Source organism: Lepisosteus platostomus, chromosome 12, assembly GCF_059453375.1.
Source record: "Lepisosteus platostomus isolate fLepPlt1 chromosome 12, fLepPlt1.hap1, whole genome shotgun sequence".
NCBI lineage: Eukaryota > Metazoa > Chordata > Actinopteri > Semionotiformes > Lepisosteidae > Lepisosteus > Lepisosteus platostomus.
This window is the reverse complement of record NC_142622.1, coordinates 6,694,329-6,711,543: the sequence shown is the minus strand read 5'-3', so window position 1 is coordinate 6,711,543 and position 17,215 is coordinate 6,694,329. Positions and strand designations below refer to the sequence as shown.

The 17,215-nt window shown below is 36.7% G+C and overlaps 1 protein-coding gene across 3 annotated transcripts in view; it reads right to left on the bottom strand.

Moving 5' to 3' along the window:
- Positions 1 to 10,670, bottom strand: part of rundc3b (RUN domain containing 3b) — a 41,762-nt gene extending 31,092 nt beyond the window's left edge. For 2 of the 3 annotated variants that reach the window (XR_015925617.1, XM_088600629.1), the window contains exon 1: positions 10,009 to 10,670. Coding sequence is in view for 2 of the 3 variants with exons in the window: in XM_088600629.1 (XP_088456755.1) it covers positions 10,009 to 10,103 (95 nt within the window). In the remaining variant the exon portion in view is untranslated. The remainder of the gene's footprint in view (positions 1 to 10,008) is intronic. The other variant, XM_088600630.1, reaches the window with a different exon arrangement.
- Between the last annotated feature and the right edge of the window lie 6,545 nt (positions 10,671 to 17,215).

Genomic DNA, 17,215 nt, shown 5'->3' with positions numbered 1-17,215 from the left:
TGAATATATCTTTCCAAGATATTTTAGTAAGAGTGATAGGAGCACTGCAATTTTAAAAAAGTAAAAATCGCAGAACTTAATCTAACAAATCCCAGAGGCCATTTCTTTTATCTGGAGTATGTCAAACCACAATGGCTACTGGAAAGTTAAGAAGTAACTACATTCTTTAAAGACTAGATTTAATAACAATGTAAAAAAAGAAAATAAAATGCTGCCATTCAATTACTCCATTATCAATGTTTCTATGAGTTCATCTTTCTCTCTTGTTAATTAACACCAGAACACAGATGGAAATCTTGAAAGTCTGTAGCGACAAAGTGAATGACAAAGGAAAGGCCTACAAAACATACATTTTATTCAAGAAAAGCATAAAGAAACAAAACACACTAAACCTTTAACGTGTTAGGGTACAAAAGAAGCAATAATAGTTCAGTGTGAGAAGACGATTAAGATTCTGCTCTGAGGATAGAGGATAGATTTAACATAAAGCATTAGATGTGCCTACAGCTGATGCTTCAAAGTTTTAGAATGTTCTGTTTTGGTCTGCAAAGAAATCATTTGCTTTAAGTAAACTTAAGCAAAATGAGAAATGCAAAAATGGGTAAAAATATATTTTAGGTACATTTTTACTGCAGTCATGTTTTATTATAAGTTTCCATCTCAGAGTGGTCATTCGTCTTTTCATATCAGAGTGACAGACATTTCTGAGCAACACATTCCAACTGTGATACGTAAAATTACAGCACCAGTGGTGAAGAGTCTATGAGCAGTGAGAGAAAAACTGATGGTTCTTATCAAAAGCCAATGCATACTGATCTAGCATTCTTCTAAAATATATCTCAGATGACCTGCTAGTGTAAATCATGTGTTTACTTCAGTATCTGTGTTGGAGAATTTGAATACAGAGAATGGTAAGGATTGTATTAGCTAAGTGCTTTCTGGACAGGGGGCATGGAATTTCACTAAACATACATTTAGTCCTTTCTGAGCACAGAATTACAGCCTGTTTTCTGTTGGGAAGGAATGCTTTGGAGAAGAAATCTCAAATATTACTGTGAAATGGTCAATGAAGGTTTCTCCAAAAAGGAAAAGAACTGTGAAAACTGCAGGTAATGACTTGTAAAGAGGTAATCCAAATAGCATGTGCCAGTAGTGCTATCAGAAGCCAGATGAGTGAAAGAAGAATTTTCTATATCAAACTAAATTGCTGGTTCCGTAGCAATGATATGGACTTAGGTGTCAGAGTAATATAGTAATATACTGGCAATTGCTTCTTTTATTCTAAATCCGAAAAATGGATCTGCTTGCCCATTATTTCGAGGGTTTTGTATGGATGTACAAAAAGCACTACACCAGCCCATTTTTTACTCTAACTAAAGTAAATATATTGGAAAAGTACGCTATGTACAGTGGTATTCCTTTCTGGGAAAAGAAAAAAAATACCAAAAACAGTGCAAAAAACATTAAAACCTATGGCAAGGACAGACAGTGACATACTGTACATAAACAGTATTTCTTTTTTGTTTTGCACTGCCACTTAATTATATTCCTTAAAAAAAAACATGTAACTTGAAAGACAATGATTTCTGACTCCCTGGGCTACGATATCCAGTGCAAGTTTTTGAAACGCAGAGATCATTCATGTATCACCGCTGGCAAAAAACAGAATGGCACAAATCCAGATTTTAAGGCTTCAACAGTCAACTTGTTTTTGTTTTTTCTCCATGCTCTGTAGCCTAATGGAAAAAATACATTTGCAGTAGTGTAGTGGTTCAGGTTCTGGACTCATAACTAAGATGCAAGTTCAAATCTTGGGCAGGACACTGCTTGTGCCCTTGGGCAAAGTAATTTGTACAAACTGCTTCAGTAATGTTGCCAGCTGTATATATGTTAGTGATTTTGGACAAAGCATTAGGCAAACAAAGATAAAAAAATATTTTCTTACTTTGGCCAATTGAACCAAACCACCAGCTCTTTGTCTGCTAATAATTTAGAGACTTAAGGATTCCAGGATGAGAGTACACTGAAACACTGAAGAAAAAGGAGTTTTGAGTTTGTACACAGTGGGTAACCTGTTAATAAATCTAAGCAAAATATTACCCATAGAAATTTCAGCCTTCCACCTTCGCCAGTATTAATGAATAACAGAACAGTACAAATCTGGAAAATCTTTTCTGATCATGTAAACCCAGTGTTCCAATACCATCTATACTGATATACAATGAAAGCAAACATCACATTAGTAGCTAAGCTTATACATAATTTTATTTACATTTTAAATTGTAAGCAGATGGATTTTTTAATTGCTCAAGTAATATTACTCCTCTGGATAATAATATAAAACACTGTATGAGAAGCAATTCAAAAGCCATGGTGTTAATTAATTCAAGCACAGCAGAAGATCCAACTATTTACTGCTTCAGTGATGAAGATTGCTTACTATGAAGACAGCCAGTTTGCGAGAGACATTACCCCGAGAATGGGATGTTCTGCTTCAAACTAGTTCAAAGAAACCAGGACAGTGAGGGACAGGGCTTAAATTCTGAAGCACCTTATACAAAAATATACCAAACTCCAGATGGTCCAGTCTTATACAGTATGCACAGAACGTGTACAATTTAATTAATGTTCTAAATCAATATCAGGTGTAAACTGATCTGTTCTCATTAGTCTCACAAATGTTTAATTCTGTCTTTTTTAACATAAAAAATATTAGAGCATCCTTTGTTGTTGTCTTTATACAGGTTTTAAAACTAATAAGCCTACTTATTTTTTTACTTTGCTTTATCGTACAGTACATACTGTAGCAGGTAGCATCTGTTTCTTCATCTTTGAAAAGCAAGAGATCGGGTTAACGGGTCAGTTATGAGCTTGCATCGCACAGAATGTGCGGCTACTGCACAATCCTTTTCTTCAGTTACAATGGTTCTTCCATCTGAAACATGACAGTCTTGCTTTCCTTTTTTGAGAGAACACTGCCACATTCAAAGCTTCCACCACTAGTCTTTCAATCCCTGTGATGTTCAAATGGCCGTGCATAAAGGATCTGGGATTTATAACTGCACTGAAAACTAAGAAGTATGAATTTAGGATGAACTGTGGTATTTGTTATAGATGACAGCGCTCACTCAAGGGAATCTTCAAATTCTTGACCCTCTCGTTCTTCTTAGTGCCCAGAGAAGGGGAGAAGATAGATAAGGCTTTATTGATCCCGAAGGGAAATTGAGGCATTTACAGCAGCCCAGCCCAAGACAAGCAAGACAGACATCAGAATAGACTAAAATTAAAATAAGTACAGCAATACAAAATAAAATAGGTAGGTGTGTGCAAAATATGCTAATAGTCACTGTAAAACAATAAAATATGTGCAAAATGCGCATAGGTATATAAAGATTGAAAGTACCACAGTATAAACAGTATATTAATGCAGTGTCCAAAAAGTACAAGAGTGCAACATGCTGTCCATAGATGAGCAGATGAAGGGCTAGCAGTCCTGGCCTAGGGCAGTGTCATACACCCTGACAGCCGCCAGGAGGAAGGACCTGCGGAAACGTTCCCTTGAACACTGTAGCTGGAGCAGTCTGTTACTAAAAGTGCTCCGCTGTCTAATAACAGTCCCATAAAGCAGATGAGAGGCGTTGTTCAGGATGGCTGTGAGCTTGGTCAGCATTCTCCTTTCCGCCACCACCTCCAAGGGGTCAAGGCTCAGCCCCAACACAGAGCCAGCCTTCTTGATGAGTTTATTGAGTCTATTTACATCTCTTGCCATGATGCTGCTGCCCCAGCACACAACAGTGTACAAGATGGCCACTGCCACCACTGATTCATAAAACATGTGTAGCAGTGTTCCACACACACCAAAGGACCAGAGCCTCCTAAGAAAACAATCAAGACACCTGAAGGGTTGAGTACATAACATAGTAAGCACTTTTTGTCTAGAGCATGTTAAACAATAAAAAAGTGTTTATTTTAATGCACATGCTATCAAATAATTAGAAACCTCATTTTATATAATGCCTTCAGAAAAGCTTTTTTTTAAGAAAGCAGTTTCAAAAGATGAAAACTTGTGCCTATATGCTGTACATAAACTGCAGAGAGTGAAGACTACTTCAATATTAGAGTAGTATAGGGAAAAATATACTTAATTCAGTCTGTGCTCATATAATTATGCAAGTCTTAAAAGATGCTCTTCACAGCTTCCATGGTAACAGGTTACTTTTTAAATAATTTATGTGAGTGGCATTTTCTGCTAAACAAAGGTCAGCAACATTTGAATGCTTGTAATACTTGTAGAGACAAGTAATTCCTACTACAAATGACAGTGTAAAGTTAGAGAGAAGACCTGCCTCTCATTGAAAATAAACTCTTAACCAGTGCAGGACCTGTTTTCAGTCTCATTGTATGCTGTGAATATTGAAACTCTATCACTATAAGCTACTGTACGTGGAAGATTGGCAAACTCAGACCTGAATTTATTCTCATGTGCGTGTAAGATTTATCACAACATCTGCATTTCTTCAGAAATTGCTCTTTCAGTAATAAGATGCTCAGGGCACAAATTAAATACAAATTCAGTCACAATGTGTTGGTATAAAGAAACTAACACATTCAAGAAAATGTTTACATCTTTTCTCATCAGCAATTTTGCAGTGGAAGAATATTCCTTTTTCTACAGCTCTTCAGCTGTTCTGCTTGATTGAAAACCATTTGCATCTGCCTCGTAATGGTTTTCTGAACATACAGTGCTTCTCTGTAAGAATAATAAATGGGAAGAAAGCCTACTGTATATACTGACCTACAGTCACCCACACACCAATTTGAATGTTTATCTTACAAATAAGAATGCTATTTCAAATTACACTACCTCTACACTATCTGCATTAATGAATAATGTCTCTCACCAATATTAAAAACATCAAAGAAATATTTCACTGAACATGTTACTTTCAGAAGTATGTTAACAGTATTTTGTCACATCTTCATTTTATGCAGAGGGCCCATGAGGAACAAGGCCATCAATCTGGGAGCAACCTCATCTCATTGAACATTCAGGGCATACTCAGTAATAATATTAAAATTATTTGATACTCATTGTTTTTCAGCATATTCTCACCTTATTCCTTTTGTCATTTTAATTATCTGTTTATTGTGTTACACTGCGCAGCTGAACCTAAATCTGCATTAAAGTATTTAATGCCTGTAATTCAGAAATACAAACCTAGTCTTTTGGCTGAAAAAACAAATATTTTAAAAGAACACGTACAGATTTGATCAAACCAAATGTGTTGCGGTGAAGATGCAGCTAATGTATGAATCCTCTTTCCTATTAAAGTTAATGAGGTTTTGGTCTGGTGTTATCATAAGTGAATGTGTTATATCTTTTTGATTTCACTGAAGACCGGGACTTTTTAAAGGCACATGACATTAACAGGATTACAGTGCGATCAAAGGCTTTTAAGACTTACAGCACAGCATGGGAGTCTATTTATCTGGATCTTGGTGAAGGTTAATAGGCAAGGTATTAAACGGTGTAAGACCTTGTATTAACATTATGTTGTCCTGTAACATATTTAGGTTTGAGGTGTATGGCTCATATTGTTCATACTCTTTTGACAGTATACTTACAAAATCGAAGCAAACTCCTGCTTCCGTGTCCAACAGCTAAAGGAAGACTTTTTAAATAGTCACTGCATCATCATCATTACCCATATCATTATCTCATTGAGTCAACAACATGGAAATAAAAGAATGCACAGTTCTGGTTCACTGTTGCAACTTTTTTGTGGTTTTGCTCAGTGATCTGAAGTTACAAATCAGAATCCATAAATAAAAAAATATGTATTCAGTCAAAAACATCCAAGGTCTGACATTGCCTTTGATTAAAATCTTGTAATTATTATTTTTTCTTTTTAACCTCCCCATCTGAAGTGTCTGAAAAGTTTCCATGCCTTTACAACTTATAAACTGCATTAGCACTACATTCGACATATACAGTATCTAACCTTGTATCATGTTTTATATACAGTATCATATCTAGGCATACAAAAATAGTGACATTTATATTTCTTGTTTTTGGAAGTTCTTGCAGTGAAATTGTTTTAGAAACATTTTCATTGTGGGAATGTAAAACTCAGGCATTCCTAATTAAAACTAAACACCAATTCTTGGGAAGCAAAAGCTCCTTAAAGTACAAAAAAAATAATTGAACCAGATTAGTGAAGATTAAAAAATTATTCTTGCCAACAAAAAGTGAAAAGGAAACTTTCTTTGGGTAATTTAACACTGGAAATTCATCACAGCTGGATGAAAACAATTTTTCATTATGAAATTTCAGCGTAAGCAAATGTGTATATCAATCAGCTTTAAATTATTCAAAGTCTATAACCCATTTTGGCTACTGCTCAAAATGCAATTTGAAAATATAACACAATCAAAAGCCTTGAAAATTATAGTCAGTTTAACAATTATAACAAGATTGTTAGCCTCTCCAAAATATGGGACAAGCCTAGAACCGTTCTGCTACAGTCGTGTAAGTATCTACAGACATTTCTGCCTTTTGTGTTGAGAAAGTATTAGCCAATGACTGGATCTGGAAACTCAAGAAACCACTCTCTGTTTGTACTCATACAGGTTTTTTTAATTCAAGCGGCTCAAGATGAAGACTTAATAAAGTATGGACAGCACAATAGTGTTATATCATCAGAAACATTCAGCCCCTATCTCTGAAAGCCATTTTTTACGTAATTTAATTTTAATAAACTAATTAAAGCCACAGAGCATCAGTACCTCAGCAAAATGGAGAAAATCAAAGCCCTCACTGGTTTTATTCCAATAGCGTAAACCTCTCTTGTTTTTCTCATGTAGGCCAAAAAGCTCTGTTTCCAGTTAGAATTCAGTCTTCCTCTGAGAGCCCCTGCTGCCTTTTGTTTAACTTAACCTAAACAGTCTTCCTCCATTTCTGCTTCAGCAGCCAACTTTGCCTCCTTCAATTCCAAAGCTCTTCCCTGCTACTCCCTGTCTATATCTCAGTGGCCAGATTCCTTCTCCAACGATCCTCTTGCTCCATGTCCCTTTGCCTTCCCTCTCTTCTTTCAGCCCTTTGCTTGGCTCAAGACGTTCGCTCCTCGTTCCTCCATCGCAAATATCCTACACTAAAGCTAGACCCCTTCTCTAGCCATTCCAAATAACTGTTCATACTTAACTCCCTTTCATTCCTCCTATCCTCCTTAACTCTGGGGACCTTACTAGTTATTCCTCCTAGGACTTTCAAAAAGGCTTCCATAATTGCCACATTTAAAAACCTTCATTTGATTACACTACCTCCTGTCTCTACTTCCTTTCCTTTCTAAAGCTCTTGAAATACAGTAGATGTCAGATTTGCTTTCACTTTTTCACTAAACACTTATGAACAACCTAATACATTCACCCTCTTACATTCCACGGAAGCTGTCATACTCTGTTGACAATAATCTGCTTAATGCCCGTGCTGTTTCAAGCTCCTTTACTTTAACTGTTCTTCACTTTTCAGAGGTTTTCAACACCACTGATGAACGTCTATGCTTCTCTGCTCTCAGACCTTGGATTTTCTAGTACTGCCTTTGCCTGGATCTCTTCCTTCTGTATGTATCACATCATGTCTTTGAGGTTTTTGAGGCTTCTCTGTCTCTTCTCTACCTCTCTTCATTCACCACAGGTTTTCTCAGGGAACACTATTTGTACCTCTTCTTTTCCATTTCTACATCTCTCTCCTCGTGGCCACTCCTTCCTCTTCTATACCAATGCTGTAAAAATCTTCCTTTCTGTCCCCTTATTATTATTTTACTCTGAATATTTCTTCATAGCTTTTCCTGATGCTACACATCCCACTTAAAGATTACCCATGTTGAGCCTTTTGTAAGGCAGTTTCATTAACTAGCATAATCAAAACAGAAGCATGTTAGTGAAACAAGAGCAGTAAATGGAAAACACCAAGGACATGAAACATCCCCTTTTAAACCAGCGGATATAATTATATGTACAACACTATGATATACGTTATATAACTACGACAGATTTTTTTTCTTCAACAAACAGCTGACAATAACACTAACATAGACCAAACTAAATTGCTTCTCTTCTCTATAAAGAGCCTCAGCATTTGGGGGGGAAAATAAACATACAGTGAGAAAAGGAAAGATAAATAGAGCTTCAGCATTTCAGAATTACTGTGTTGAGATACTGATCTTGCTACAGTACGTATGTGAATGCACCTTGCTACTTCAGCAATTAATGTACATGCCAGGCTGCTAGAACTAAACTGTTTTTGGTATCTTCTGTACTGTGTGCAATTCAGTATACTATTGTAATACAACTTGTATTGTTGTATTATTGTATCATTTCGTTACACTGTGCTGTGTTTACTGTGCCAGGCTGCTGTTGCACTGCAATTTCCCTCACAGGATTAATAAAGTATCGATCGATCTATCTATCTTTTACTCTCCACCAGAAAAACATGAAAATGAATCCTGCTAAATTCTTGGACTCTCAAAGAATCCTGTAAATGTGGCTTTGTTTTTAATCAATGTTTAGGTGATAAAAATGAATGTCTCCACAATCTAAAAGGCATGGCTTTGAAATGTGTAATGAATATTGATACAATTTCTACTACAACTACTACTAATATTTTATAACTATAAAATCACTGACCCTTATTCCTATACTGTTGATATATGTAATGATATATGATATATCTATCGTGACTGATATTTGTATATAAAGTCTGCCGGTATTACAAAATGAAAATAAAATTAAAAGTAAACACAAGGGAAACCGAGTTATTTGGGACAATTTATTATATTGGAGGTGGCCAAGGCTGGCCTTGAGCTTGATTCTAGACTCAGATGTCCCCTGTGTGGGATTTTCAGGTTCTGCTCATGTTTGTGTGAGATCTCTTCAGGTGCTCCAGAAACCTCACAATGGGATTTCCCAGTTTTTCTCCTCAAGAATTGTTTTAAATTTTATTTTAAATTTAGGAATGAAGCTGCATGTTGGTAATACAGTATTGCCTATCCTACAGTTTTTGTGAAATCATAAAAAATGTAAGGAAAACAGGCATTCAGCATTTCATAAATAATTTAAAGAAACATTTAATTTCACTCTTCAGCGGTCTGCAGATTTGACCTTTTCAATTTCTCCATTAAATGTAAAAACAGATATACTATTTCCTATATACCATGAAACAAATATACCAAAAGTACATGTTACTTTCTGGAAGTCCCAGGCTGTAAATACGTTTACCAGCATTTAAATTCCTCGGTATTTCTTTGGCTTCCGATTAAGATGTAAGAAAACCAAAACCATTATCTCCACCAGAAAGGAATCAATACAGTGGTCTGGCTTGTTTTTGTTTGTTTCTGTAACTGATTGATTGTGATGACTTACTATAATTTGTAATAATTTGAATGCCACTGTGGCAGGTGCCAAGATACTTAAATATAAACTGACTGCACAATTCACTACAACTGTGCAAAACAAACTGAATGATCTTATTGGATTACAGTACAATTAGCACACAATCGACTTCATTTTGACAGTATTTAACACGTGCATTTAAGACAAACAACATACCGCTCTTAGACTTACAGTATGTGTGATATGATGGAATCATCAATTGACACCAAAACTAAAAAGGAGAACTGTAAATTCTGCCTTGACATTTATGATATATTCTTTAATAACTGCGTTGTATGTCACGCGTTGTGACCTTACGGTGCACTTAAACTGAGTTCAGGGCGTTTTTAAGGTGATACACACGTACAGTACTGTACTGTATTGTATGCGCTAACTGTATCCATTGTTAAAGAATAAGCTGACTTGAATATTGTTACGTGACAAACACGGCAGCCCACAAACAATACAGTATATTATGTTACTGTATACACTCCTATACTACTGGCCCTATACTGACTGCATAAACAACACTTCCAACAGCCCTTATAGTTAAGCCAACTGCAAAGCATTATGTTGTACCTGCAGACTGTAATGAGATTCTTCCTTTCCACTGCTCCATTCCTAGATGCGCCCTTCTTCCGAGATAAATTGAGTCCCAGGCTCAAAGATGCCATCTCTAGTTTGCGCCGGCGTCTTCTTCAAACGCAGAATTCAGGAAACATGCGACTGTTCAGTTCAGACAGATACACTGCCAGTCGGTCCGTTCCCATGCACCACAGCTCTGCCTCAGCCTGTTCCACCGCCGCAGATCTGTTGCTATAACAAGCATGAAATGCACAAGGCTCGCTTGCGAGAGGAGACCTGGTCATGAGATCGGCTTTGCGAAACAGCAAATAACAAAAGGGGAAGGGTTTCGTTCTCAAGATTGTCTCTGGTTAACTAGTAATCACATGCATCACTTGTGTAATATCAGTAAATGCTCGAAACAGAACAAAATACAGGAGGAAAATGTGTATGTTGCCAACGGGTGAAATAGCTACGTAGTATGCCCTAATTCTACATCGCTCTTTAAAGGTGCATGGTCTGTGCAGTTACAAACATATCGATGCTACCCTCACTCTTCCAAAGCCGCTTTCCTAACCCAACTCACACACACACACATACTGCAGTCACAACTGGCCAGGTTTGTAATCCTTCAATCAAGTTTCCTCTGAAGAGCATCACAAGACCGGAAGTGTAATTGACTATTCTGATAATACTATAGTCGATGTAAGCAGATAATGCAGTCATGTAAATGAAGTTTTTCCCTCCCCGAAAACAAAACGACTCCAAATTTACACATTAGTGCAGCCTTTGGTGTCCATTAATATGTCCACAATGAAACAAAATTAAAAAAAAAACGACGTGGTTGCACATTTTGCTTATTTCTGAAAGGTTCTGACATTGTTTGACATTGTTGTAAAATTATAAAGTATTTTAAAGGCTTCTTTGCGCCTTACGTTTGCATTTACTGAAATCTGTGCGTCATAGGTCTTGCATTTCAATTGCTCTAATTTTAGGTTCCTACGGGTATTTCCGAAAGGATGTGCACAGTCAATTAAAAAGAGATCAAATGAATGTATACATGGATGACAAATAAAAGTGAAACATATCTGGAACAACTCCATTCGTAATTATTATTGTTTAGGTGGGTAGCTGCGTCAGCATGCGTAGGCTGCAAAGGAACAAGTAATAGGTTTATTCCATGCTGAAAAAAAGAAGAAAGAGAACACAACGTTTCGGCCGTGGAGCCTTCTTCAGGTGTGAGAGAGACAGGGCAGTAGGCAAAGGTAAAGTAGCGGGAGAACAAAGGTTGGGAGGGAGGAGGAGTGAGAGGCGGGAGCAGGGGACAGAAAGAGAGGCCAATCAAGAGGTGTGAAGTCAGAATGGGTGCAGAGAGGTGTGAAATGAAACTTCCAATGAATGGAGAAAATTTAAAAGAACAGTAATCTGTCGTTAAGGGAAGGGAGAATGTGTGATCCTAACTGCAGAATAATTTTAGTTTCGGTGGTCTTTCTGATGTATGAGTTCGGAAAACCGTCTTTGAGAACACAGATGGAGAGATTAGAGTGGTCGTGGCCGTCAGAGGTGAAATGACAAACAATGGGCTTGGAGAGATCTTTAATCTTCACAGCCCTGACGTGTTCTCTGAAGCGGTCTCCGAGTCTCCTTCCTGTTTCCCCAATGTAGATGGCTGGGCATTTACTGCAAGAGATACAGTAAATAAGGTTGCTGGAGGTACAAGATGCTGTCTGGGTGATCCGGAATTGTCCTGAGGGGCCTTGAATGAGTGTGGTGGTGGCTGTGTACTTGCACGCTCTAAAATAGCCTGAGTTTAACTGTGTGAGTCTTCTCAAAAGTACTGTGTGAGCCAATTTTGGGCTATTTTGTACATCCCGGACATTTTCCTTTCCTGTCTTGCCTTGTAGCCAGGTCTCTTTGAAATACAAATAGCAGCTCTGAATGCCTAATGCCTTTATTGCAGAAGACAGCAGGTTTTGTAGTGAAAGGGTAAATGCAAAACCTGTCAGGGACTGTACCTTTTAAAACTGTAGCTTGGAATTGTCTTTAAAAGTTGTCCCGTGTATATTGTACATGCTGCTTTCAAAGTAAGCAATGTTAACTGGGATACATGCTTATAATTCTACCACGGAGCAACGAGAAAGCATCAGGCAGTTTTTCTGGTCTAATACTGCCATCTAGGGGGTGAGACAACAATTACACCAGTATTTACTTCCCCTGGTGATGGTTCTCTTACCACTGAATATTTGACAGGCATGGCCTGAAAATGTCCCTTTAACGATGGAACTAGATGCTTCCAAAGCACACACTCATAACAGAGATTATTACCATTTTTCCTTGCTTAGCATGTTGTTTTATTGCCCTACTTTTGCAGGTGCCTAGATGTATAGCTATGCACATTGGTAAAGTGTTACATTTTGTTCACCTTGTTAGTGCAACACTTATGGTTTCTCATACTGAAAGCATTGGTACTCATACTGAAAGCATAAAGTTTTGTTCTGAAAAAAACATTAGTCAAGTATTCCTAAAATCTCTGTTTCTGCAAATTGTATTATCTTTAACCTGTATTCTCCTCTATTAATACAGCACAGTGGTGCAGTGGTTAATAATAATAATAATTACTTACACTTTTATAGTGTTTTTCTGGACACTCCACTCAAAGCGCTTTACAGGTAATAGGGACTCCCCTCCACCACCACCAATGTGCAGCCCCACCTGGTCAGCATTGATGCTAAAGTGTTTGGTAAGTGCTCTTCTCTTCTGAGGAGTGAGGGTTACAGAAATAACGTATTTAAAACAGTAGCCACCCGTTGGGGTAGTATCCTAATGCAGCTGCATGGTAGGCCCAGTGGGAACTTCGGTGAAAAGAGCTTGGCATAAAGAATGGCAAGCTGGGAGTTAGGCCATCATCAACAATCCAATGGGAAAGCCACTGCTTTCAGTTGTATGATTTAACTGGAAATCCCCAGCAGCTTAAAATGGCTGGCAATCATTGGGACCTAACGGTGTTTTCATATTCATACTTAAGCACATGAGGGCTGTTATTCACTAACATTTAAGGAGACTGTTTCATCTGCCGCTAAGCACAGGCTCTGTACCTACAGACAGGAGATTCACAACAGTAATACCAATTCATAAAAAAACAGGACAACGATGAATCAGGAAACTATAGACCAACCATTCTTCAATTTTTACAGATTTGTGCGTCCTATTGTAGAACATTTCGTTTGGCTTTGGTCACCACAAAGCTAAGGTATGCGTATATGTGATCTGACAACTGGAATCAATTTCCTGTCGTTAAACTCTGTTTATTTTTACTTTATTTTACAGCACAAAAATTATATTATAGTCTTAGAAAATATGAAAAAAAAACAGGAATGATACCTGGTGAATCACCATATACTAAAAGTTAAAGGAATTACAGTTATCAACAGCTACAGTATATACTGTACGTCTTGAAGCACTCTGTAGCAAACTGTTATAAAGAGTACTACGATTAATTGATTGATTTGGTAAGTTGGTTGGTTGGTAAGAAACCAACAAAAACAAAAGAATTAAAATAGTTTTAGTTAGTTTAGTTAAGGTTATAAAGTGAACAATGTGTTTGAAACCGATGTGAACTTTTCAAGTGATGTTGAAAATAATGTGATTAAATGATATGTTTTATAATCTAATCAACAATACATGTTTTATACTACCTGCCTTTCAAAGAAAATAATATACAGTATATATATATATCTTTTTTTAACTGCCTCCAGTGAGGTTTAAGTGTAAAAAACAGGAACTGACCTATTGTCTATTTGGAAAAAAACTACTACGTAATAAGTAACTAGAGCAAGCTGATAAATGATCAGATATGTGTGGGTGTGTGCTCTAGAAAAGTGTGTAAAAGAATTCAAGAAGCAAGTCTTACCTGGAACAACTGTTCAGCTAGTTTTCCTGGTAAGGAAAGCAGTTGACTTTTACACAACCCTCCACATACTTAATATAATTTTGTAAGTTACACACGTATATTCAATTCTGTATGTTTTGAAAGAAATTTATCAATTTCAGGAAATTATCCCCACTAAACTTAATTTCTTGGTCAAGCGACCTATTTCATCATTATTCTCTTGACTTTGAGCTAATATGAGTGAATTTCAGTTAAAATAATAATGAGGTGTAAGATATATAATTTGATGATTGAATTGACTGTATATGTCACATCTAATTATATACTGATTTAGTGACTGTATATTAATATACAGTCACTGTATATTAATTATTGAAAAGAAGTCCATCTATATTTTAATTACTCATATATGTCTTATTCTGTTTATGAACTGCTGTATTTGTGACATATAATTGTGTAAATAATTTTGGGTGTTATCTCAACACTTAATATATTTGGGACCATACATTTTGCAACTTGATTTAATGATATTTCCTTCAGCTGGATTTTCTTGAAGGTGTTAAGCACTCTTGAAAAGTAATTTATCAAATAAATTGTAAAAACACATTATTCTCTTCACTGAAGATTTAGCAAATCTATATTTATTACCTGTGAGATCTAACAGGATGAGATGACCTCACCTTATGTAATCCTTCAAACACGTGCTTATTTTATTGCCACTGTGTTGTGCAACAGAGCAACTGAATTCCACACTGGCGTGTAATATAGTGCAGTGGTGAAAACATTATGCATCACTATAATAAATGACATGAAATTTAATTTTTCTTAGTATAACTTAGTATAACAAAAGATACTAAAACTTGATAGAACAGAAGTAAAACACAGTAGCACTTAATGTCTAGATATTTGAACTTCATGATGAAACCATGTACAAGAGGCATTGTCATAATGTTATATTATGTGCCTTCACTAAAAAAAGGGTGGGTTTTTTTTCGACATGATAAGCTAAACACACAGTAAGAACATGGACATGACTCATCAGCTTTCCATGTTTCTTGAACTTAACCCCACTGAACACAAGACGATGAGTACACCATGAGCATAGTGAAAAGCAGGGAAACTGAATTTTCAATCCATTTCAGTTTAATAATATTCATCTTCAACATCTGGAAAGTGATTTCCTACGAATGTTTGAGAGTTTTTGCCTAAAAACAAAAGAAAGGATGCAGAAGATGAACGCAGTTAATCTTGCTTGTTTGTTATAGCTTAATATCCAAGTCAAAATACAATTTCTTCCAGCTATTTCTTAAATGGTCCTAGAATTTGGACTGGAAATTTCCACCTGACTGGAAATCCAAACATCTTTTTGTAAAGATGACATATTCATATTTTCTGTCCTAAATGAATCTCCTTGAAGTTACGGATTAATCTGTTTCATTAGTAGTGTGAAATAGACTCCTGAGTTAACCTTTTCTATACTTCCATGGATCTTATATACTTCAGTCAACTCTTGTCTCACTCTTTTTGGCTCTAGACAGAAGAGATGCAGCTCTTTCAATCTGTCATTATATGACAGTCCAAGAATCATTTTTGTTACCCTGCGCAGAACATTTTCTAAGGCTCTATTATCTTTCTGTTGTATGGTGACCAAACCTGACCAAACCTGAACGCAGTGAGGTCCTACTGGTGCACCAGAAAGCTTAAAATGGCATCCTTGGATTTAAATCTCACAATGTTTGCTCTACACCCAAGCATTCTGTTTACATTTTTATTTTACTTCTCTATCTTGTCTTGATGAGAACTTGAAGAATCCATGTAAAAACACAAAAAATTCTTCCCGTGTGTAGCTTTCTTTATCTCGGAATCATCCATATGATAGGTATACAGTGCCAGTGTGTATCACTTTGTGCTAATTGATATCGAATTTCATTTGTTGTGTGTCTGTTCACTACATGTCTTTTTCGGAGTCTTTTTTAAATTCTGCCGGCCACTCCCCCTGTTTTAGTAACTAGTTTGCTACCTACTGTACATCTGAATGCAAATTGGTGGGGTAGATCAGGAAACACCGTGGGTCTGAGACAGATCCCTGCAGCACACCAGTGCTTACATCTTACATCTGTCTTACTCGGCTGTCATCTTAAGCAGCCCAGCTTCTAAATCAGTGGTTCCCAGTCCTGGTCCAGGTGCCCCACACACCTGCTGGTTTTTAGTCCAGCCCACCATCATTCGATCATTGAAGCCTCTGCTGATCTAAGACATTGCTTCGCTTTAATATTTGCATTTTGTTTCCGGTCACAAGTTTGGGACTTTATTTCACTTACAACATGCAATGGTTAAAGCTCCAACATGTTTAAGAGCTGGGTGCAGTGCTAATTAACCTTATTATCAAGTCAATGGAGGGTTTGATTGCGGAACTGAGGGCTCTGCTGGAACAAAAGCCAACGGATGTCTGGGTCACCAGGATTGGGAACCACTGATTTGGAAGTTCAATTCAATTCAATTCAATTTATTTTTATATAGCGCCTTTCACAACAAGGTTGCCCCAAGGTGCTTAACAATGCAAGTAACCATGCAGTTTATGAATACAGAACAGAAAAGACCAGAAGACAACGGAGGAGAGGAACCAAAAACTCCTTAGTAAGGAGAAAAAAAAACTCTAGGGGTCCAAGATCAAATGGCTGCCCAACCCCTTTGGGCATGCTAACATTATATCATTTAAAAAAAAGGAAATAAATGAATGAGGGTATTAATCTATCCATCCATCATGTCAGTACTCCATGCAGATCTCTGTAGACCACTAAATTGCTCCTAAACGATAGCTATATCCATGATGTCCCTCTTGGATCCATGTCAGTGATGCAGCATCCAACTCAGATGGTGCCCAGCCCGGACATCTTCCAGACATGTGGGGAGGAGAACAGGATATGACAACTGAGTCCTGTTCATTAACCATTTCTCAATTCAAATGTATACGTTACCTTGGATTCCTATGACTTTTAATTTGAGAACAAACCTTTAATGCGAGAGTTCATAACTTTCTAAATATCTAATTTTGTATGCTTTAAGTTTTATCTACTATACTGTACTTCTTGCTTGTTCAAAGCTTGTCACTTTAATTCAATATTTCTTGAATTTCATTGTTTTAAGTATTTTTTTTAATTTACCTCTACAATTTCCAAAGATTTACATGTATCAAGATGAGATTGTTATGCATATAGCTCTCATTATAAAATAGAGTTGAAGTATCCTAAGATCAATAAATAGAATCACTTTTTCCTCAGTTATGGGTGGAAAATAGTTGTTATTCGGCAAATCCAGTAATCCCCAGCCCAT